The sequence below is a fragment of the Chiloscyllium punctatum genome, chromosome 11 (assembly GCF_047496795.1).
Source record: "Chiloscyllium punctatum isolate Juve2018m chromosome 11, sChiPun1.3, whole genome shotgun sequence".
Classification (NCBI taxonomy): domain Eukaryota; kingdom Metazoa; phylum Chordata; class Chondrichthyes; order Orectolobiformes; family Hemiscylliidae; genus Chiloscyllium; species Chiloscyllium punctatum.
Window position 1 is genome coordinate 108,284,933 of NC_092749.1, and position 24,850 is coordinate 108,309,782.

A 24,850-nucleotide genomic window follows, 5' to 3' on the forward strand; every position below is an offset into this window, starting at 1 on the left:
ATAATTTTTCTCAGGGAATGTGTGAGGAGCTGGGCTCCGGGGGACGGGGGCCTTTCGGCTGTTCCGGGCTCTTATGGGGATCGCTGCATCTTTACAGTTTCTCCCAGAAAGCCCCCGGCGGACGGTTAGCCGGCGAGCGCGAGCGGTTAGCGCATGCGCCGCGTGAACCCCCATTTGAACAGGCGGCGGGTTCGAAACGGTTGGTGAGGGCGAGGAGCGGGGAGGCAGTGGGGGATGGGGATTGGGATGAGGGGGATTGGGATGATGGGGATGGGGGATGACGGGGATGATGATGGTGGGGGGTGATGATGGTGGGGGGTGATGATGGGGGGGATGATGGGGATGGGGGGGAGATGATGGGGATGGGGGGGATGATGATGGGGATGGGGGGGATGATGATGGGGATGGGGGGATGGGGATGGGGGGATGGGGATGGGGGGATGGGGATGGGGGGATGGGGATGGGGATGGGGGGATGATGATGGGGATGGGGGGATGATGATGGGGATGGGGGGATGGGGGGGATGATGATGGGGATGGGGGGATGATGGGGATGGGGGGGATGATGATGGAGGGGGGAGATGATGGGGATGGGGGGGATGATGATGGGGATGGGGGGGATGATGATGGGGATGGGGGGGAGATGGGGATGGGGGGATGATGATGGGGATGGGGGGATGGGGATGGGGATGGGGGGATGGGGATGGGGGGATGATGATGGGGATGGGGATGGGGGATGATGATGGGGATGGGGGGATGGGGATGGGGGGATGATGATGGGCATGGGGGGATGATGATGGGGATGGGGGGATGATGATGGGGATGGGGGGGATGATGGGGATGGGGGGGATGATGATGATGGGGGGGGAGATGATGGGGATGATTATGGGGGGGAGATGATGGGGATGGGGGGGGATGATGGGGATGATGGGGGGGATGATGATGATGGGGGGGGATGATGGGGGGATGATGATGATGGGGGGGATGATGGGGGGATGATGATGATGGGGGGATGATGATGATGGGGGGGATGATGATGATGGGGGGATGATGATGATGGGGGGGGATGATGGGGGGGATGATGATGATGGGGGGGATGATGATGATGGGGGGGAGGGGGAGATGATGATGATGGGGGGGAGGGGGGATGATGATGGGGGGGAGGGGGGGATGATGATGGGGGGGAGGGGGGGATGATGATGATGGGGGGGAGGGGGGGATGATGATGATGGGGGGGGAGGGGGGGATGATGATGATGGGGGGGAGGGGGGGATGATGATGATGGGGGTGAGGAGGGGGATGATGATGATGGGGAGGGGGGGGATGATGATGATGGGGGGGAGGGGGGGGATGATGATGATGGGGGGGAGGGGGGGGATGATGATGATGGGGGGGAGGGGGGGATGATGATGATGGGGGGGAGGGGGGGGATGATGATGATGGGGGGAGGGGGGGGATGATGATGATGGGGGGAGGGGGGGGATGATGATGATGGGGGGGAGGGGGGAGGATGATGATGATGGGGGGGAGGGGGGGATGATGATGGGGGGGAGGGGGGGATGATGATGGGGGGAGGGGGGGATGATGATGGGGGGGAGGGGGGATGATGATGATGGGGGGGGATGATGGGGGTGGGATGATGGGGGGGGATGGGGATGATGATGGGGGGGGATGGGGATGATGATGGGGGGGATGGGGATGGGGGGATGGGGATTGGGGGGGGCATGGGGATGGGGGGGATGATGGGGATTGGGGGGGATGGGGATGATGGGGATGGGGGGGATGATGGGGTGGGGGGGGATGATGGGGATGGGGGGGGGATGGGGATAATGGGGATGGGGGGGGATGATGGGGATGGGGGGGATGATGGGGATGGGGGGGGTGGATGATGGGGATGGGGGGGATGGGGGGGGATGATGGGGATGCAGATGTGTGGTGTGGGTGGTGGTGCGGGTGAGCATAGGGGGTAGGGTGGGGTGCTGAGAGGGTGGGAGAATGGGGTTTAGGTGGGGTGAGTGTGGGTGGGGAGGTGGTGAGTGGGTGCAAGGGGGTGGGGAGAAGTATGAGGTGAGGGAAGTGTGGCAGTGCGGAGAAGGTGGAGAATGGAGCTAGGATGGGGAGAGGTTGTGCGCGGAGGGTGTAATGCAGGTGGGGGAAATAGGTGGTGTAGAATGGGGGGGGGGGGAGAGGGTTACAGGGGACAGAGGGGGAAAAGGGAGTGATGGGGTAAGTGGGGAGAAAGGATGTGTAGGCTGAAAGTGGAAGAGTGAGGTGAAGAGGAAAATTGGGAGGAAGTGGGTGGTGGAAGAGATTTGAAGGGGGAAGAGAAGAGAGTAGAGGGGAGAGAACATGGTGGAGGGGAGAAGAGAGTTTGGTGTGGGGAGCTATCGGAGAGTTAAGGGTGAGTGGGTGGGGAGTGCTGAGAGGGATAGGGAAGATGGAATGCTAGTGGATGTGGCGATGTTGGATGACTGAGCCTGAGGGGAGTGGCGATGAGTGGTGGGTGAAGGAATAGGAAATGGATAGGGGAGATTGGGAGCTGGTGGAAAGTTGCTGGGGCGTGGGAGAGTAGGAACTGAATTGGGCCCATGTAATTATTGATAATTTACATAGAAGCCATCAAAATTTGTTCCTCAAAGGAAGGTGATATGACAATAGTCTAGGGAGAACAATGAACATTGATTGTTGACAGCTGCTATTCTAAGTCTGGATTCTATTTCAGGCATGCATATTTATATTTCTGAGTACTGTGACTATATCTATCCAAAGGAAAGAGAATCCTAGTGGATCTGGAAACTTGAGGAATTGCACTTGAAATTGTTCTTAGTAAAGTTGTGACATACCTACTGTGATCTTTGGAAAGCTGCAGAGTCATGAGAAAGGAATGGGTTGGATTATATCCTTACAAGGAATGTGAAAGGTAGTTTTTAGCCTTCTCCAAGATTGCAGAGGAACCCAGAAGCCAGGAGCAATTTGCTTTCAGAAATTTAAATAAAGCTGTTGAGCCAGATATCACTGAAGTTCTGTCTACCCATTTAGGTGGGCATGAAAGATATCCAGAAGCGTTACCCAAAATTAAGTAAATGTGATGGCTAATATTTGCCTTGAACTGTTATGCCTAAAATGGATTATTAGATCATCTATTTTGTTTGTGGATTGCCTGTGTGTAATTTGACTGCTACAGTTACTAGATTACACCATTAGTTACAGTACAGAAATATTTTATTGATCATGGAACTTTTTCGACCTCCTGAATTCAAGAATGGCACTCATAAACAAACAAATCTTGGGCGTACGCTGTAAAACTTTGGCTGTCATATTGAATATGCTACCAAATTTCAAAGCTCTGTATCAGGGTGGATTGAGAAACTTGTTACAAAAGTGCGCAAAGTGTTATGTTTTTCATTCATTCTTCATTTTATTTGCACTGGAAAGAATGGAAGTAATTTTAACAAGTGTGTCCCTTGGGAAACTGATGGGATCCGATCCATCAGTTTCCTACTGGGAACGTTGGTTTAAAATTACCCATTTTATGGTATGCTATTCATATTTGCAATAACTTATAAAATAAACCTACATACTGCTTCATTCAAAGCATAGGCAAAACTTTAGGTCTGCTGTCATGTGCTCCATATATATTACTTGGTGCAAAACTTGCAATATACATCTATTTAAATATTTAAAATAGCTGTAAGCCTTTCAGGATAACTTGGTTCAATGGCAAAATTATAATTTCAAAATTCTGTATTGGAATATGTTTCAGGAAACTTAAAACCCACACATGTCAAATGGGAGAGGAAAGTCACAGTTGTTGAGCAAGTGATGTCAGATTTACTCCGTCAATTATTTGCAGAAGTTTCAAAATTATCCAGAAATACATAGGACCATTAACATTGGAATACATCAGTTGGTCTGGTAATGTAGTATGTTGCAAATCAAGCAACCTGGATTACAGAGGTTGTAGAACTTTTAAAGTGTGCAGGAAACAGGATGGAGGTGGACCAGCCTGGAATTTTTAGCCACTTGTTGGCAAGCTGGTATACAGGCATGGTCTTACCACCATGCTATTTATAAGCAGACAGATAACTACCCCCTGAATGATGTTCCCTGCCACAAGCAGTGGTTAGCCAACTGAGGCCATTGGGTCCTTCTAGCATGCTGACTGGAATTTTCTAGCCAACAAGTGATCCCCGCTGAAGAGCCAAAAGGTAGCCAGAAAAATTAGGTGGCCTTCTGGTAGCAGACCAGAAGGGCTAGTATTCTGATTCATTAGTTATTAATCATTCATTCTCACTCCTTTCGCTCCTACGCCCACCAACCTTCCAACTTGCTAATGGCTGCAGGCCACTATACAGACACAATCTGGTTAGCTGTGGCCCATTGTATTTTCAAAGATTTTAGAAGTGCTGAGAGAGTGCTTCTCCACCTTAAGGAGCCATCTTCCTCTTTTATCTGCCACGGGGGTTGCAGCTTTCTTGCTGCTGGAGGGCCTCCAGTTGGCCCTCCAACTTTGGGAGTTTGCTCCTGTCCATTAGTTGGGTGGTGAGTACACTCTCTGGTGAATCCGCAAAACCTGCGTTAGGCATGGCACCCATGCCATGTTTGGTCAGGATCTGGAAACAATCCCCGCATTGGTGTCCTGATCCCAGAACAAAGATCCTGCTTTTTTGGTAGAGATTAACACCTGTGATTTCTTACCCTGTTGTGTACAGAAGTACAATCTCAAAATGTGGTCCAGTGGATGTTACTGTGGACTCTTCTTGGGGTTTCTCATTTGTAACCACAAGTGATTGTTCTGGAATATCGGTAGCAGACTTTTGGAGGAAGCAGCCTCCTTATTCTTCGATAAGAGGGTACAACTGGATCAGAGAGATTACAAAGGGTGAAGCTAGATTTTTTTTGATTGAAGGAAATTATATGTTTGGACTAGACTTTGTTGCATGTTTGTGCATTGAATGCCAGAATTCAGAAACTATGTTAAAGTAATTGCCTTGTTTTTAAATCACCTGTGCAGTTTTATAGTCAATTGCCAACCAGCGTGATTATGTTTAGAGATTTGTTTAAATTCAGTCTGGCAAAAATCCTTTGACAGCTCCTCCAGTATATTTTAGTCCAAATTGTAGAGGCTGTGTAGATATTGGGTAAGTTGTAACTGTAAACAAGCTGAGACTTGATCAGCCTGCTTGTAAGCACATTGTAAAAGTTACTTAATGTTCAGTGAACCACACAGCAGTAACAATTCAACAGTAACTTAATGTGAAGTATTCTGAGTATTTCAATATTATGATTTTTTTAAGGTACTATGAATCTGACAGTCAATAAATCAGCATTGGCTAAGATTAATCTGAAATTAATCATTATATTTTCACCTACAAACTTAACTTGCATTTAAAACTAACAATATTTTATGAAATGATTTGCTTTCTTTGGTATTTATAGATTGACTTTATTCACTATTTCTGAGAGGAGGAAATTTCCAATCTTTAAAGTAAAAATCAGTCTTTGGATTAAGAGTTTGAAAGCATAAACAATAAGGCAAGGTTCCTGGTATATATTTATAATTTAAACTGTAGAAAATAAACAGAAAGAGAGTAATTTGTTTAATTCATGACGAGGCAGCTTGGGCCCAGTGGAGTGCTCCTCCAGTGCAGTGTGGGAGGTGCCAGTCCAGGATGACCATATGTGCAAAAACTGTATCCAGTTTTAGCTACTGGAAATTCACATTTACTATCTGGAGCAGCAACTGGAGTCACTATGAAGTGTCCTTATCACTTAGAAAACACCTATGGAAGTACATAAAATCAACATACAAAACCAAAGGGAAATCATGTTTGACAAACCTATTGAAGTATCTTGAGGGCATAACTGGTAGAATAGATGAGAGAGATCAGTGGATGGAGTGCATCTGGATTTTCAGAAAGCTTTTGACAAAATCCCATATTAGAGGTCATTGTGCAAAAGTATGTGGGATTGGTGCTAGTGTACTGGCATGGATTGAGAATTGGTTGGCGATCGGAAACCGAAAGTACGAATAAATGGGTCATTTGAGGAATGGAAGGGGTGACAAGTGGGGTATTGTAGGGATCAGTGCTTGGGTCCCAGCCATTCACAATATTTATCAATTACTTGGATGAGGGAGTCAAGTTATGTTTCCAAAAATGCTGATGACAAAACTAAGTGGAAACGTGAATGGAGGAGGATGTAAAGAGGTTTCAATGTGCTTTAGACAAGTTGAGTGGGCAAATACGTGACGGATACAGCACAAAATGGATAAATGTGAAGTTGACCATTTTAGTGGGTAAAAGAGAATGCCAGAAATTTATTTAAAGGGTGATAGATTAGGAAAGATTGATGTAGAAAGGGTCATGGTATATATTTGTAATGAAAACAAGGATGTCAATTCAGAAAGCAGTTAGGAAGGCAAATGTATATTGGCCTCCATTGCAACAGGGTCTGAGAACAAGTGTAAGGAAGCCTTACTGCAGTGCATAGGGCCTTGGAGATGCCACACCTGTTGTTGTTTGCAGTTTTAGACTCCTTACCTAGGAAAAGATATATTTACTATAGAGGGAGTGCAGTCAGGATACACCAGACTGATTTTGGATTTAGAGGTTTGTTGTATGAGGAGAGATTGGGTTGATGAGGGCTTGGTATACACTGAAGTTCAAAATAATGAGAGGGGATCTCTTTGAAACATAAAATTCTCAGAGGGCCATACAGACCAGATGCAGTCCAGGTGTTTCCCCAGTTAGTGAGATCCAGAACAAGGGGGTCACAGTCTCAGAATATGTGTGGAAGGCCATTTCAAATTGAAATGAGCAGTTTCTTCATTCAGTGGTGAGCCGATGGAATTCCCTCCCACAAGGCTACAGCGGTGAAGTCACCAAATATATTGATAGATTTTTAGAAGCTAAAGGTGTCAAGGGTTGTAGGAGGCAGTGCTTGCATGGCTTTAAGATAAGAGGATCAACCATAATCATATTAAATGGCAGAGTATGCTTGATAGAAACAGTGCTTGTAGGGCATTGGAAAAGAGGATCAGCCATGATCATATGGAATGGCAGTGCATGGTTGATCGGTTGAATGGCCTAATCGTGCTCTAATTTTCTTGTAGGTGCATTACACTCCAGAAGACTTCTTTAACCCTTGAGATGTGCTGCATCAGAGATAAAATCTGTTTTCTTACTGCTAGTGATTAAACTGGTTTATTTGTGTTTTCTTACTCTCTAAGAGAGTGTCCTAAATTAAAGCCAGCAGCAAATTTCTTTGTGAATTTTAAAACAAAGGTTGTTTACAATCATAGTTTTGCCCTAGATGATTCAAAATCTGCAACATCCTACTTGCCTTTCACATGATTGCATACAAAGATTAAATACAGATGAAGAGGAAAATTGAAACTGAAAGAACTGCAGGTGCTATATAAATCATAAACAAAAACAAATTGCTGGAAAAGCTCAGCAGGTCTGGCAGCATCTGTGAAGAAAAAATCCGAGTTAACATTTCAGATCCGGTGACCCTTGCAGTTCTGAAGAAGGGTCACTGGACCCGAAACATTAACTCTGATTTCACGGATGCTGCAAGACTCGAGCTTTTCCAGCAATTTCTGATTTTATTTCTGAAGGAGAAAAATTGTATCACTCTTTGTTGCAGGCCAATAGATTCTTAGATGAATAAAGCATAATCTCAGAATAATGAATTGCAAAGTATTCTCTGAAAGTTGATAATATACTGAATAATGACAGCTCTGTGAACTAAACGTAACCAAAGTGAGAGTAGGGATACTATAGGGGACCTGTTTCTCAGTTAGGAGGGGCAAAGGCTCCTGGTTTCTAGTAACCCCTATTGGAAATGCAGCTGTGTGGATATCGGATAAGCACTGGATTGGATTCTCTTGTGATGATCCGTGAAATTGAATGATGTATTGGCAGTCATTCTTAACGCCCACACAAAAGAAAACCTGAATGAGTTAAAGGAGGCTATTCAGTATCTATGATATCCCAGCTGAGAGTCAATCCTCCACAGGAGGGGTGAATAAAAACAAACTAGCAACAAAATAATGCACGGCAGAGTTTACAAATTGAAATGTTATTCTAATTTCTTAATATTTATAAAGTCTCTCCAGTGTAGTAAGATTAAAATAAGTTTCATTCTGACAAATGAAGTTGAATCACCTGTTTAGAGGCTTGGAAGGTGACCAGGATCTGTCTGAGATCAAGTTGACTCTGAAATGGCATGCCTGGTAATGGTACTTTGGAACTCTTCCACGAGGCAGATTCTGTAATCTGATATCTAAACATGTCAAGCCTCCAGAACTTGAGGATTTGTTGGTGAATGACTGGCCAGCCGGGCTCATTGATAAGACTGAAGAGTAAACCTTTGAGTAATGGGGATTCCCATCGATTGGCTCTCAGTCATTCTGCAAACCAATACCACAATTATTAAGTTTGTCTAGCCGGTCAATTGCTAAATTCTAATATGTATCATGCATTCTATTACAAGAGAAAAGAAAAACTATTTGATTCATTAAACGTGCTCTGTTATTAAAGCAATAAAAGAATTTGCATTACTTGTTTAATTTAAACAGTACCATTTTAGTTGGTTAAACATCCAGCTTTTGTGCACACACATCATCTAATTACTATTGTGATCTAGATGCTTGTAGCAAGGGTTGAAAATTTAAAACAAGAAGAAAGGAAGTTGGCAAAACTCAGCAGGTCAGGTAACAGCTTGGAGAGAAAGATAGCAACATTCCTGTGTGATGACTGCTTCTCAGATATTCTGATGAGGGGTCGTTGACTGGGACAGTGTTCCGAGCGGTGGCAATCACAGTCAGATTGCCATTCCACTCTTTTTTTTCATCAATACTGAGCTGTTCAATTCTAGCTGGTCATTATGATCACAGGCACTTCAGAAATGTGGAGCGTACATGAAATAGGGGTATATAAAATCATGAGGGCTCAGATAGGGTAAATAGACAAGGCCTTTTCCCTGGTATAGGGGAGTTCAGATCTAGAAGGCACTACTTTAGAGTGAGAGGGAAGCAATTTAAAAGGGACCTAAGGGGCACGTATGGAATGAGCTGCCAGAGGAAGTGGAGGATGCTGATATAATTACAAGATTTAAAAGGGATCTGGATGATTATATGAATAGGGAGGGTTTAAACGAATATGGGCCAAGTGCTGGCAAATGGGAGTAAATTAATTTAGGATATCTGGTCGGCATGGACGAGTTGGACAGAAGGGTCTGTTTCTGTGGTATATGTCCCTATGACTCTATGAGAGCATCAGCACAATGTGGAAACAGGCCATTTGGCTCACCGAGTCCATAGTGACCCTCCAAAGAGTATCCCATCAAATCCCACCCCTCCACCACATCCCCGCAATCCCACGTTTCCATGGTTAACCCATCAGACCATCCAGACCCACACAGCCTGCACATCCCTGAACACTATGAGCAGTTTAGCATGGCTGATCCACCTAACCTGCACTCCTATATTCAGTGCTCTGATCAATAAAGGCAAGCATACCAAATGCTGCCTGTACTATCCTATCTACTGTGACTCCACTTTAAAGGAACTATGAACCTGCACTGCCGGGTCTCTTTATTCAGCAACACTCCCCAGGACCTTATCGTTAAACGTACAAGTCCTGCCTTGATTTGCCTTTCCCAAATGCAGCATCTCACATTTATCTAAATTAAGCTCCATCTGCCACTCATTGGCCCATCTGATCAAGATCCTGTTGTACTAACCTTCTTCACTGTCCACTACACCTCCAATTTTGGTGGCATCTGCAAACTTACTAACTATACCTCCTACGTTCATATCCAAACCACGTATAAATGACGAAAAGCAATGGGTGATCATGATTGAAATGTTCAGCTGCATAGATAGACATTTTAACAGCTGCTGTGAAAGGGTAAGCATGTAAGCTTTGTGCAAGGTTATGGTGCCAGGTAAGAAATGGAGTGCTTTGGGTAAGTTGGGCTCTTTTTCTTTTAGGAAGGGAGGTTGGGTGGAAATGTCTGGCAGAAAGGACGGATTGGCATTCATTGTTAGGAGAGGTGGTCCTGGAGTCAGCCAAGTGGGAAGAGTTAGATTCTGGGTTAGTGAGAGAGCTAGCAGCAGGGAGGTAGGTGTTGTGTCCTTGTGTTTCAGGTCTGGCAGAGGCATCTGGTCCCTTTCAGGCCTGTTGTGCAGACATCTGGTCTTGGAGGTACAACTCTATGTTGTGCGGTAACCGGCCTCAGGGGTTCAGGACTATGCTGGGATGTGTCCAGTCCCAGAGCTTTAGACTGTGCCAGGTATATTGTGACCCAGTGGGATATGAGGTTTGTAATAATGGTACGTTGAGTGGGCCGTTTGGGAAGATGACTCATTGGAGTTGGTGAGTGGTTACTCAGGAGTCAGACTAGGATTTTGATCCTCTATTTTCCTGGGTAACTATTAGCTTAACTGAAACAACACCATTCAGACTTGCCAACTTTAATGGATTCTTCGTTTATGCGAGGAAATATTCCATTGAGATCTCAAATTTCTACAGAATCTGCTACTTCTGGGATTGCATATGGTCCCAATGCACTATTTCATTGTGTACTGCTCCAATGACTTTCTCGCCATCAGACTATCTGGGACATTCTCATGAAGGGGTAAATTAAATAGGCTCATGAGAGAGAATGGTATAGAAGTTTATACTGTTAGAAATAGACGTGGGTTAAGCTGAATGATTTGCTTCTGTGCTGTACACTAATTTTCCATGGTATTGGAGTGTTCCCTATGTGGAACAACATAAGCTTAATTTTTATCTGAAATATAGTAACTTGATAAAAGTTAACTTGGTGAAGGAAGTAGAAATTCACCGGTAACGACATCAAATTTGTAACAATTAGCTTGCTTTTGACTTCAGTCGTTATTGACCTCCTGTAAATATTCCTGAGCAGAAGACTACTGAAGGAACTCAGAGTGCTGAATTACAACAAATCTTGCAGTACAGCCTTTGTGGTTTCTAAATTTCAATAAATGGCAGAACTTTCTGCATTAATGACATTTTTAAAAGGTTTTGGAGATGTATAACTCATTTACATAATGCCTTTCCATCATCAGAGCATTCCAAGTGAGTTGGTCTTGAAGGACTGTTAGATTTATTATGTGTACGGCTAGATATAAATAATAAGACAGAAAGCTTTGATGCTTTTGGTTGAGTGATCAAGATTGGATTAGCACACAAAGTTTCCTACTCCTGAAGTAGTTTCTGTGGAATCTTTTATGTTTGCCTGAACCATCCAGGTGAGGCCTTAGTTTAGAATTTCACCTGAATGACTGTAAAATTGGACTGGCCCCTCTACTGCACAGAAATATTAACCCGAATTATGTGCTAATGTTATGTAGAATGGCTAAAACTCTCAATCTTTTGACTCCTAAATGAAAATTCCATTGATAAGAGCTGGCACTTAGTGTTTAATATAGTATTTATATTAAATTAAAATTTGGTTTCCATTATATTTCCTTCGACTAACTTTTCTCTCTTCACTCAGGCTGACTGCCCTGTCATGTAAATGAGTTGATAGCTTATTTGACTGCAATTGAATGTTGAGCAAGATCTGTTTTTCCACAATGATGTCCTCAAACAAATTTGTCCTTAAGGTAAGGCTATTTAGATTTACTTTGAATGATACTTTCCATTGTATAATCTTGCATTGTGAGTTACTTTATTTTTAGAAAATCACTTCTTTATAGATAGAAACTGCTTAATCTGCAGGGAGCAAGGCAGAGAAATATACTGACTACTGTCAGCGATGCACAGTTATTGCGCATGATTGAAGGACACTCCCTCCAAGCCATAGACTATCCTGACTTGGATTTGTGTTTCTATTCCTTTGCTGTCGCATGGTCAAATTCCTGGAACTTCCTAACAGCATTATGGATGTACTTGCACCACGTGGGCTCGCAACCACCTTCTCTAGGGCATTTACCAATGGGCAATAAATGTTGGCCTATCCAGTGACTCCCACATTCTGTAAACGAAGAAATAAAATACATTGGCTGAACTGTTCACTTAGTTTATTTCCACTGGGGTCTGACTGAGACTGCCATAGACGTTTTTCTCAAACTGAACACAATATTTGCTGTCATAAACTAGCTATTTTCTTCAATGTTCTCATGAAACATTAAAGCAATTCTCCTGCCCTCCTTGTAGTTCTACTAAACCATGAGTCACTGATTTCATCAGCAAAGGATAAGTGGAGAGATCTGGAGGATTAAATATCATAATTTTCCCACCTTGCTCTAGCCAAGAGAATATGTGGCATTTTAAAATATTGTATTAAAAAGATTGTAGTTGTTTTGTTAAACTCTCTTTCCACCCTCAATGCTTCTGCTAAACAAAATAATTCATTCTGAATTATAATGCAACAGGTTTTAATAACTGCCTGGCAAGTCACTCAATTGGCAATTGTTCATGTTTAAAGCTAAACACTGAGTGTTGCTAACTATTCTGCCATGGGGTGGGACTTCACTGTTAATACTGTAGTGAGATTTTGTGTAGCTGCTGAGAATTACATAGAATGTACAGCATAGAAACTCATTATTAAGCCTGATCCTCATCCATTCCTCAGCGAAAAGCATAACCCTCTGTTTCCTTCTCCTTCCTGAGCTTATCTATTTTCTCCTTAAATGCTTCTTTACTGTGTACCTCAACAACTCCCTGTGGTGGCAGACTCCCTACTCTTGGTGACATCTTACATTGATAAACTCTGGGTTTGCTTTTCAACATAGGGAGCACAAGAACCAGAGGCAGGAGCGGGACATCTGGCCCCTCAAGCCTGCCCTGCCGTTCAACAAGATCATTTTTGATCTGATTATGGCCTCAATACCACTTACCTGTATCCACAATCCTTGACTCCCTTGTTGATTAAAATTTGTTCAACTCGGTCTTGAATATACTTAATGACTCAGACTGTACTGCTCTCTGCAGAAGTGCATTCCTCAGACAAAATACTTTCTGGGTGAAAGGGCTTTTTCTAATTTCCATCTTAAATTGGATACCCTTAACTTTTAAACTATATCCTTCAGTTCTAAACTGATTAAAAAAGGAAAACCTCCTCACAACATCCATCCTGTCAAAAGCACTCGGGAAAGTCCAAATTTCAATATAATCGATTCTGATGGATATAATCCAGTCTGCTCAACCTTTCCTCAAAACCTTTTCATCCCAGGCATCTACCATGTTCTCTGAACTGCAAAAGGCATTCTGCTTGTCTGCTCTGTTAAGACTTTTCCACATTTTTTAAAGGCCTTTGTTAGGTTATTTCTGAACCTTCATTAGAAAAAAAATCCAGGATGTACATCCTTTCCTGTTATATGGGACGATCTGAATAGTCAGACCTTACTGTGACAAAGCCCTACATTTATATGTTCCCTACAGCAAAGTTTGATGATTTTTGCTGGACTAGAAAAATGACCAGGGAACATTTTATTCAGGTTTTTAAAAAGAAATAACACAGTGTAGATTGCATGTTATTTATGGTTTTGCGCGATTCACACGGTTTCCATCTTATTACCAGTCTAAAGAACCTTCAATTTTTGAAGCTGTGCGATTGCCTTTCTGAACTTATACAGGAAAAGGATAATGATTTTTTTGCCTTCTAAGGCTTTGCCATCCAAAGTTTCCTCAACTTCTCTCTGACTCTGTGTCACTGATTCAATGATATTGTCATCACTCGTAGCTGCTCTTGTATGGCAATTTCAATTTCTTGTCACTTTCTTTCTGAAATTCTTCGTTATCAAATGCCTCATCAGTGAACAACTGCACACTGGTAATAATATGTCCAACTTCTTGCACAAGAGATTATTTTTCAATTAGCCTCAGTTTGAATTCCATTCGTGTAACTATGTGGATGCTGCTCAAGTATTTCTTATAGTAGGGCTTATTTTCTTGTCGTAAATTATCTCGTCTTGCTGTTGAGATTGTTGAAACTTGTGGTTTATTTATGGCAGTGAACCTATACCCATCTTATTCTTATGAGATCATTATATCAATACAGTAGCTTTCAATGAGTTAAAGACATTCTATACTCCTGAGGGGTCACATTTAAGGCTGCTGATTTCCTGTTGTCCATGGATATTGTTAGCAAATCTAATTATTAATCTGTTGTTCCAGTTCTGAAGAAGGGTCACTAGACGTGAAACGTTAACTTTGTTTTCTCTTTACAGATGATATCAGACCTGCAGAGTTTCTCCAACAATTTCTGTTTTTGTTTCACATTTCCAGCATCTGCTATTAATCTATTATTGTTTGTTCTGAATCTCTAGTAAGAGTTCAATGTGCAGGTTATTTCCTTAGACAGAGATACACCTTCCAGCCTTTGATAAATCTTTTCTTCATACTAAGTCTCTGTTGATGTATTTGTCATGAAAACAAAGCCTGATTGACTATGCACAACTTGGGCACTATAACTACCTTAAACACTTTAGAGCATCAACATGCCAGGATTACTGTTTCTGTTTACTGTCAAGTGATCTTGTTTCTAGAAAGTGTACATAGATGTTCTTGGGGACGGAATTAGACTCTGTTATGACATCCCACAACTGAATTATGGACCATCTGTCTTGGCTCACAAATCAAGATTGGCCATTTGGCCAAGGATTTGGAACACAGCCATCTCCTGTAGAATTGTACCTGACATCATTGCTACTTTCAGAAGGGGAATGGTGGTGGTATTTTGCAACGAAGTACTTCTCACAGTTTGCCTTTCCTTTTAAATTCAATTTATCTAGTGAGTTTTTGAAATAAACTTGAGTTCTTTATCAAATATTTGCTGAGATCATGCCATGGTATTTGGTCACTGAACATCAATCTCTTTAATAATGTACATTATTTGTCTCCAAGTACTGTAACCCAGAAGAGGGAGCTCTTGAGCTGCATTTATATACAATATTCTGCTGCCAAAATTCCTTATGCAAAAATATGTAATGGAATTTTAATTTGAGGTGAATTTGACATTTGTTTAGCAATTTTACCCTGTGATGGTTTTATTTCTTGCAGTTTAAGTACATGCACAATTCTGTTCAATTGGGATCACTAATAACCTTTCAGACCAAAGCATTTAAAATTGAATAGATAAAGCTAGAGCCTAAGAATAATGAACGTCAACTACAGTTCTATATGACAAACATTCCTGATGACGCTCAACCACTGTTCACTTAGGGTCAGTCTTCAGCCTTAGCAAAGTCAGGGATAATTATTATGAGTGTTATTATTAATAATTTGATTTTTGGCATGCAATCCATAACAAAACTAATCATGTTTTCTTCCAATTTTGCATGGAAATGAGGAAATTAATGCTCTCCACTGTTATTGCTAATTTATGCAACATTGCTTATTTAATATTCCTATAGAAAATCAGATCACTAATGATAGAGGTATTCACTGAGATGTATTCAATATCGATTACCACAGTCAACTTTTTGTCTTACTCTGAGAGGTTTTCCACTTCTAGCTGGTCAGTCATTGCTGACAGTTATTGTTTGTTTCTGCTGTTCAGCAAAAGTAGTGACAATTAACCAGCCAGAACCAGAATGCTTCCATGAGTGGTTCAAACGTTGATTAATAGGCCTGTGTTCACACTACCTTTCACCTCTAAACTATTTCGCAGTTGGTTCCAAGCTCTGAAGTTGGCCACAGTCCACCATTTGAAGATCCCTGAAGTATCTGACATTGTGCTAACAGTAACATTGGCTTGGCTCACTTGGTAGCAGTCACACTTACTGTTTTAGATTGTTGTGCTTTTGAGTTCCACATTAGGACTTGAGTAAATAATCATGGCTGTTGACTCAGTGCGTTACTAGGCCAGTGCTATGCTTTAGATGAGAAATTAAACCAGTATTGTTTACCTGCTCAGAATCCATGAAGATGTGCTGCGAGTTCACTTTCAATCAGCACATAATAATAAAATAGTTAACTGGTTATTCTGCTCATTGCTGGTGCAACATGACTGGAATGTATACTTCTTTAATAAGTTATTAAGTTTCAAGAAATAATCAGTTATGTTAAGCACTTACAGGCATTTCAGTGATGCACTATGTAACTGTTCAATTGTAAATCCCTCCTGACATAATGCCATCTGATAATCATTGCTTAAAGCAGCTTAATTTTTTAAATTTTGTATTAGTAGAAGAATAAACTATCTGCAGATGAAGAATTCAATCAACTGTTCAGACACGTTTTGAGATGCCTCTCAAACAGTGGGACTTGAACCTAGGCCTACTACATGTAGGTTTTCTGATTACCACCAGCACATTGCAATAAAAGTAATGCATTTATAAGGACTTCTGGTTTGGGGGTGGAAATTGAGCTAATTGTTTCTATGTAATCACTCACAAACCTCTGTAGGATTGCAGTAAAGATGCGAAAATAATTGGGTTGCAAGGCCAAGCATCACCTCACTTGCCTGTGTGAAATTTCTCTATTCCTCCTCCAAGACCACCAGTAGCTGCCACTCCCCTCCGACCCCGGCATATAAATAATTATGGGAGCAGGGCTCAGGTCCACTCTGCTCCATTTAACAAGATTGCTGAGGGTCTTCAATAAAAAGCAATGGCAGTGGACCTTTGATAGAAGCCTCCTCTTCCTCCAGTCTGTCCCAAACATTTATCTGCTGATGGCTTTGGTCTGGTCTGAGTAAATTAGTAAAAAACTTTATCCAGCTCACAGGGTGTTTCTCTTTATTTAGGAATCCTTAATTTCCTCTTCTTGTGCTGCAGAACTGCTGAAGTATTCCATCCTTGCACAGCAATTCATTTTGATACCAGAAAGCCTGGATAGTGTTTGGTGTATGCAAAGGATGATCCTCAATGCAGAAAAATAGGTTGAGCCAACATGGATCCAGAGTCAGAAATCCCACTCCAATGCAACTTTGTTCCAAAGGCAAAGATCCTAAGATTAATGTGATCTTATGTGTAGTAGAAACAATGTAATCACAATATTGTGGAAATGTCACGTTATGCTCATTTTCAAACTTATCAATATCAGTGTAGTAATTAATTGAAGAGTGGCTGCATGAGAGCATAGCTTCTGGTTCTGATGATGGAATTATCAAAACCGTGTTTAGTTTTTCAGTATAACTAATTTTTACTTTTTGTCAGGGCACGATATTTATTGTTATCCAGTAGAATTCGAACTTGGAATGAACCTTATGCAAAATTTTAACATTTTTTAGATTAGATTAGATTTCCCACAGTGTGGAAACAGGCCCTTCGGCTCAACCAGCCCACACCGACCCTCCAAAGAGCAACCCACCCAGACCCATCTCCCTTATCTGATTTCAAAGATAATCTGAAATCAAATCATTTATCTTCTTCATTGGGACTCGAGGAGTCAAATGGCCGACTCCTGCTTCTATCTTCTATGTTTACGTATGTTTCTATGTTAGCCTAAGATCTTCTTTGGTGATATCTTCTTTGGCTCACTGTTCATTTCTGTCTGATTATGCCTGTGAAAAGAACTTTAAGCCATATTTTTACTTTTTGGCATGATGTAAGTACAAATTATGGTGTTCTTAAATATTGAAAATACCATGTGGGTTTTTCCAACTGACATCAATTGTCTTCCCTTCAGTAAATGTATCTTTTAAATAAGGCTGCTGGTTTATAAAATTGAAGATTGTTAGTCCAAGGATTCATGTACTATACCGTTTTGTTTATGACGTGTTATATCATGTTAGATTGAGTTTGAAACACTCTTATCTGCAATGCATGTTATTGCAAGAAGAAATACAGTTAGCCATTGTGATACATCGAAAATACAGGAAGCAGCAATGCATAGTAAATGTAATAGTTATTTGCTATTTGCCCCTTTTGGGTTTGAGTCCAGAATTTGATTTTTAATATCCGGCCTGGATTTTGGACTGTGAGTTGGCTGCCTAGATTCTGGAGAAATCCTGGTTTTGCAAACTCCACATTTAAAAATGGCTGTCTGGAAGTTGGATTTTCTGTCTGGAGTTTGGGGCAGCCTAAGTTGGAACTCTAACTGGGAGACTCTAAATGAGAGTAGTGGTTGGTGAGTGCTGAGGCAGGCTGGGCAGAAGGCCAGGTTTATGTCGACTGATGGAGTGAAATAGGAAACAATGACTTTTTTTTAAAGACCTCTGACATTATTTTCAAAGATTTAAATGACAGGACTTTTAAATAACTTGATAGCATTCTTTGATAGTTGGTTTTGACAAATCCTCTTGACACTTGTTTTTACAGCTGTTAACAGTTCCAATAAGCTTGACAGTCAATTAATTCATGTACTTTTAAAAAAACATATTCTGTCCTATTTTTAATGCATATTCATGTGTACTTTGAACAATTCCAAAGGACACCTGACCTCCCCAAATATATCTGGGAGTAGATTGAAATGGGCACCCTGACCTTCCAAAGAAATCCACAAAGTTCAAACCTGCTCTTACTAGATCCACTTTGCACACTTCAGGTTTCACACTCCTGGAATACAAAAGACACACAAGCCTCAAGACAGATGATGATTTAAACAGCTAGTTGCACCTATGAGCTATGCAAGTGCGAATTCTGACCTGACCCAGTTCCTGCTCCTGCAAGACCTCAAGGCTGGACATGTGATTTCATTTTCCTATTTTCACCAGGCCAGAAAGTGTTCATGAAGCAGGGAAAAACACGGACCTCTGAATAGAATAAATCTGAAATCTAAGAACATAGTGAATATTAGTCTGATATACAAGTCACATACACAAAGCTATCTTGTGGTGCCATTGATTAGTTTCAATTAAGAGCTTGTGAAGGTAGAAATGTTTTGTATTTCCCAAAATTAAGTACACTTGGAAGTGCATTTGACATAAGGATCTATTCAATAATTTGGAATTTCTATTATATGTCACAACATGTTTAGTCTGGATAGAGCTCACATACTGGAACTGTTGAACAATTTTTAAAATATATATTATACTAAAGTTTAAGACCACACAGATTGTAAGCATATTAAAATACTTGAGTTATTGATAGTATTGCACATGGAGACTTAATCAAAAAATCTATGTGGTAAAATCATGATTTGTACAACACATGCTGATGTATATTCTAGTTATTGTTATATTAAGTGAAATATGTTACATTGAGTTAATACTTATGCTTATGTATTGTCTTTCAATATCCTAATCTAGACGTGCATGCCTCCACTATGATGCTGATCACTAAAAGATCTGCTAATCTTTTCCCTGAAAAACTCAAATGGATGTAGATTATAGAACTATTTGTGACTTGCCTCATCAATATGTCCAGAATTTACTTTTACTTAATAAATTCATCAATTCAGAGATGCAGAATCTTCTCTCAATAAGGCAATATACCTGAAAGTGTGTATATAAAATGTTAGAGTTAAACAGCACGGAAACAGACCCCTCGGTTCAACTGGTCCACGCTAACCAATGTTCCCAAACTATACTTAATCCCATTTGCCTGCATCTGGCTCACATCCCTCTAAATCTTTCCTATTCATGTACCTGTCCAAATGTCTTTCAAATGTTGAAACTGTACCTGTATTTATCACTTCCTCTAGCAGTTCATTCTCCATACGAACCACCCTCTATGTAGAAAAGTTGCCCCTCAGGTACATTTTTAGATCTTTCTCCTCTCACCCTAAATTTATGCTCTTTAGTTTTGAATTCCCCTACCGCAAGGAAGAAAAGACCTTTGCTATCCACCTTCTATATGCCCCTCGTGATTTTGTAAACCTATATAAGGAAACCCCTGAACGCTCTACGCTCCAGTGGAAAAGTCCCAGCTTATCCAGCCTCTCCTTATAACTGAAAACCTCTAATAGCAGTAACATCCTTGTAAATCTTTTGTGCACCCTCTCCAATTTAATAATATCTTTCCAGTAGCAAGGTGACTGGAACTTTACACAATACTCCAAACGTGGCCTCACCAATGCCCTGGACAATCAAAACATAACATTCCAAACTCTTATACTCAATGGTCCAAGCAATGAGGATAAGCATAGCAAGCGCCTTCTTTACCACCCCGTCTACCTGTGAGGCTACTTTCAAAGAACTATGTACATGAACCCTGCGGTCCCTCTGTTCAACAACACTCCTCAGAGCTCCACCATTAACTGGATAGGCTCTTGTTCATCTTACCAAAATGCAGCACCTCGCATTTACCCAAATTATTCCCCAACTCCTTAACCCATTGGCTCAATTGATCAACATCCCCTTGTAATATTAAATTACCTTCTTCACTGTCGATTAAACCACTAATTTCGCTGTCATCTGCAAATTTACTAACCATTTACCTAAATTCTCATCCAAATCATTTAGATAAACAACAAATAACAGTGGCCTCAGCACCAATTCCTGCAGAACACCGATGATCACAGGTCTCCAGTCCGAAAACAACCCTCCACTACCATCATCTCTCTCTTAATGTCAAACCAATTTTGTATCCAATTGGCAAGTTCTCCTTGAATCCCATGTGACCTAACTTTATTAAACAGCCTATCATATGGAATCTTGTCAAAGGCTTTACTAAAGTCCATTAAGACAATGTCTACCGCTCTGCCATCATCTACCTTTTTGATCACATCCTCGAAAAACTCGATCAAGTTAGTGAGACATGATTTCCCATGCACAAAACCATGCTGACCATCCCTAATCAGTTCTTGCCTCTCCAAATGCATGTAAGTCCTATTTCTCAGAATGCCCTCCAACAACTCGCCTACCAGTGATGTCAGACATACCGGTCTATAGTTCCCAGATTTCTCCTTGCAGTCTTTCTTAAATAAAGGTACAATATTGACCACTCTCCAGTACATCAACCATTATGTTTTGTACTTAATACTATAATTTGAGCTATGCTGTGTGGGCAAAGTTTTTTACAGTAAAGAAGAACTTGCATTTGTATGGCATCCTTTATAATCTACAGACTCTCCAAGATGCATTGCAACCAATAAAATAATTTTGAATGTAGTCATTGATTGCTGCTTTACAACAATTTGTGTGTAGCGTGCTTGTACAAATAACAACATTATGGGGGTCACCAGAAACTGAACTGGACCATTCATATAAATACTGTAGTTACTAGAGCAGTTGAGAGGCTGGCAATTCTATAGATGATACAAGTAACACCCCAAAAAGAGCTGTAGCTCAGAAAATAGAAGGCAGGGAGTGAGGAAATCAGGAAAATTACAATCACCAGAGAAGTAGTACTGAATTAATTGTTAGAGCTGGGAAACCACCAGTTGCTTGGGTCCCAATGCATTTCATTATTGGATCTGAAAAGAAGTGTCTAGTGAGATAGTTGATAAACTGGTTTTGATGTTCCAAGAGTTGGGGAAGGTCCCACAAGATTAGAGAATAATAAATGTAACTCTCTTATTCAAAAAGGGAAAGAGACAAAGTATGGATTTACAGGCTAGTTAGCTTAACATCTGTCATAAGGAAAGTGTTCAAAGCTGTTATTAGAGATATTACAGCAGAATACTTCAAAAAGTTCAAAGTAATCAGACTGAGTCAGCATGGGTTTTGTGAAAGGGAAAGTTTATTTTTGTTCTTTGCGGAGGTAGTGAGTACTATTGATAAAGGAAATACTCAATATTTTCTAACCAACCTGTTCAGGGATGTTATAACACACCTTGGAAGCAGGTAGGACTTGAACCTGGGCCTCATCGACCAGAGGCAGGGATGCTACCACTGCATCGCAAGAGGCCCACTATACTTAGATTTCACGAAGGTGTTCACTAAGGTGTCACATCAAGTGGTGATGTGGGGAAATGAAAGCTTGTGGTGTTGGTGATAACATATTAGCATGGACAAAAGATTGGCTGACTAACAGGAAACAGGAGTAGGCATGAATAGATCTTTTTCTGGTTGGCACAGTGGTGTGCCTCAGAGATCAGTGTTAGGACCTTTGCAGTTTATATAAATGACTTGGATGAATTAATTTTGCCAAATTTGCTGGTGCTGAAAAGATAACTAGGAAAGTAAATTGTGAAGAGTACATAACAAGGCTACAAAAAATTATAGGTAGACTAAATGAGTGGACAGCGATCTGGCAAATGGAATATAATGTGGGCAAATGTGTAATTCCCTACTTTGGCAGGAAGAATTAAAAAGCAGCTTATCCAAATAGTGAGAAATTGCAGAGTTCTGAAAAAAGGATCTGGGTGTCAAAATGCGTGAATTGCAAAAAGCTAACCTGCAGGTACTAAAACTAATGAGGAAAACTAGAGGAAATGATTTATTGTGAGGGAAATTGAATACAAAATCAAGGAGATTATGCTTCAGTTATAAAACTTTAAACTGAAGTATTCAGTATGTTTAATAACTAAGTACAACCTATTGTTAAATATGCAGTGCTTGTTTGGAATGCTGCACACAAAGTGTGTGAACAAGTTCTAAATTATTCAGAAATGAGCACTGAAACTGACCCAAGGTAATGCATACCAAAACTGTCCTGATATAATCAAAAACTGAATGCCTTTCCTTGGTGAAAGGCAGAAAAAGCTCTGCCTGGACTTCATTAGGAAGTTCTTGAGTCCCATTTCACATCAGTATCTTTTACCACAGCCACACAAAAGTAAACGAGTGATGGAATTCAGGAGAAAATGCCATCCCACAGATGAAATATAGAATGAACAGACTACAAGGCAGCCTAATACTCTTTTATAAAATAGTATTGAAATGGTTGAGAATTTAACAAACTCAACCTAACAATATGATTTATAGAGTTTAATGCAGAATGTAGCAAATCTTTTATTTCTATTCTGTACCCTAAGAAGTGTATTGTATTTATTTGTAGGTTGCAATTATCGTTCTGCAGATCTTTTATTATTTTATACTTTTATTGTAATTGTCTGTTATATTATGAATAAATATTATTTTATTTGCATCCTCATCACAATTTGACACCTGTTACTATAATGATTTTTCAATGTAGTAATTATCAGTCTATGGGCAACAGGTGCTGGCTTTTCCAATCATACGTACTTCCCGTGAAAGTAATTTCTGAAAAGCACATTATAGGATACGTTAATCTGTTCTATTGGAAAAGAATATTTACAGAGTTAATTGTGGATTTTCATTGCTGAAGTAGCATTGTACAAGTGAGTAAATTGTTATAAATAATGTGTTGTAAATTGTAACTGGGATTGTACCCGTGTGTTCTGCTTAGTTGGATCCAGTTTAGGTTTTTGTTGTGTGATACAATATCCACATTTTGTAAAATGGTTGTGGTTTATGTAAGGCTTCTGACAATGTAACAACTAAAATCTTGTTAGTTGATTGAAGTGTCAAAGGGCACAGAGGTGCTGAGCAATGTATTCATTTAAACTGTCAGTCATCTATGCTGCAAAAACATAGGGTAATGGGAAACTAAGGAGGAGATAAGAGGTGTTGGAAAGATGTCTGAGAGCTGTGTGTGAAGTAGAGCAGAGCGAATTTGGACAAAATGTAAAAATAACTTTGTACTAATACAAATTTTAATATTAAAAACCGAAAGGACTATGGGTGCTGGAAATCAGAAATGAAAACAAATTGCTGGAAAAGCTCAGCTGGTCTGGCAACATCTGTGGAGTGAAATCAGAGTTAACATTTCAGGTTGAGTGACCCTTCTTCAGAACTGGGGAATTCTGAGGAAGGGTCACTTGATCCGAAACGCTAACTCTGATTTCTCTCCACAGATGATGCCAGACAAATTTTAATTTGTTTGTCAATTAGTAGTCTAAAACATAACTGTGAGAAATAGTTATTGGGTTATTAAACTATAACATGCAGAATAAAATTCCATTTAATGATAATATCCTATATATATCAATTTATTTACATAGATAAAAGAGCATAGTGCATTTGTGGGTTCCTTTTGCTTTGATTGAAACTACTTTACACTGAGATGAGCTGCTCATCTTGAATCCATGCCTCCATGTAGACTACGTACTTTTTTAAAAACAAATTTGATCACTGGCAAGCTAGTATTGATCGCTCATTACTAATTGCCTTGAATTGAATTGAATTGTTATGCCATTTCAGAAGGGAGTTAAGAGTCAACCATGTTACTGTGGGTTCTGGATTCACATGTAGATCAGACCAAGGAAGCTCAGTAGATTTCCTTTTCCAAAGGATGTTGATGAACCAGATGGTGTTTTTCTCAGCGTTTGAGAATTCCTTGGTCACCATCACTGAGACCTGCTGTATATTCAGATTTTATCGTTGAATTTTAAATTCCACCAGTTGCATAGTGAGATTTGAACCCACAATCTAAACCACTAGCCTAGTCTTTTGGTTTACTGGATAACTGACAAAGCAGTATCTCTTTGTATCCACCTCCATAACATCCTGGGGGTCAATCAAACCCTGCCTGTGTCCTAACTGGCTCCAAGTCCAGTTCATCCATCACCTGCCATTGCCATCACCAAATTATCTCCCAATGCAGTGGCACTTCAACTTAAAATATTTCAGTGAGGGAGATCCAAGATGGCGGCGGCTCAGCAAGTCTGAGTCTATAGTGCTCCTCCCAAGACCGAGGCAAAGTGGGCCACCCTCCCCCACCACACTCACCAAATCAACAAAAAATAGTTTTTATTTAATGTAGTTAGTAGTTTAGTACTAAATTTATACAGTTCAGTCTCTTGTAAAAATGACGAGGGGGAAAGGAGCCCCCAGTTCTCAGCAGGCAGGAGCCCCTCCACCACCCTCCCCAGCTGCAGCAGAGGTGTCCACAGCCGCCCTGGGGGACTTACCTACGGTGGCGAGCCTTGTGGAAATAATCTCCAAACTCAACGCGAAGATCGATGCTTTCATAGAAGAGTCCTGAAGTCGGTGGAATTCACTCTTGGCCGTGCTACAAA

General features: G+C 40.9%; 1 protein-coding gene across 1 annotated transcript in view; it reads left to right on the plus strand.

Moving 5' to 3' along the window:
- slx4ip (SLX4 interacting protein) overlaps positions 1-24,850 on the plus strand; it is a 99,713-nt gene continuing 74,863 nt past the window's right edge. Inside the window, 2 exon segments of the mRNA XM_072581502.1 lie at positions 1-199; positions 11,532-11,640. Coding sequence (XP_072437603.1) covers positions 11,584-11,640 — 57 coding nt within the window. The 5' untranslated portion in view covers positions 1-199; positions 11,532-11,583.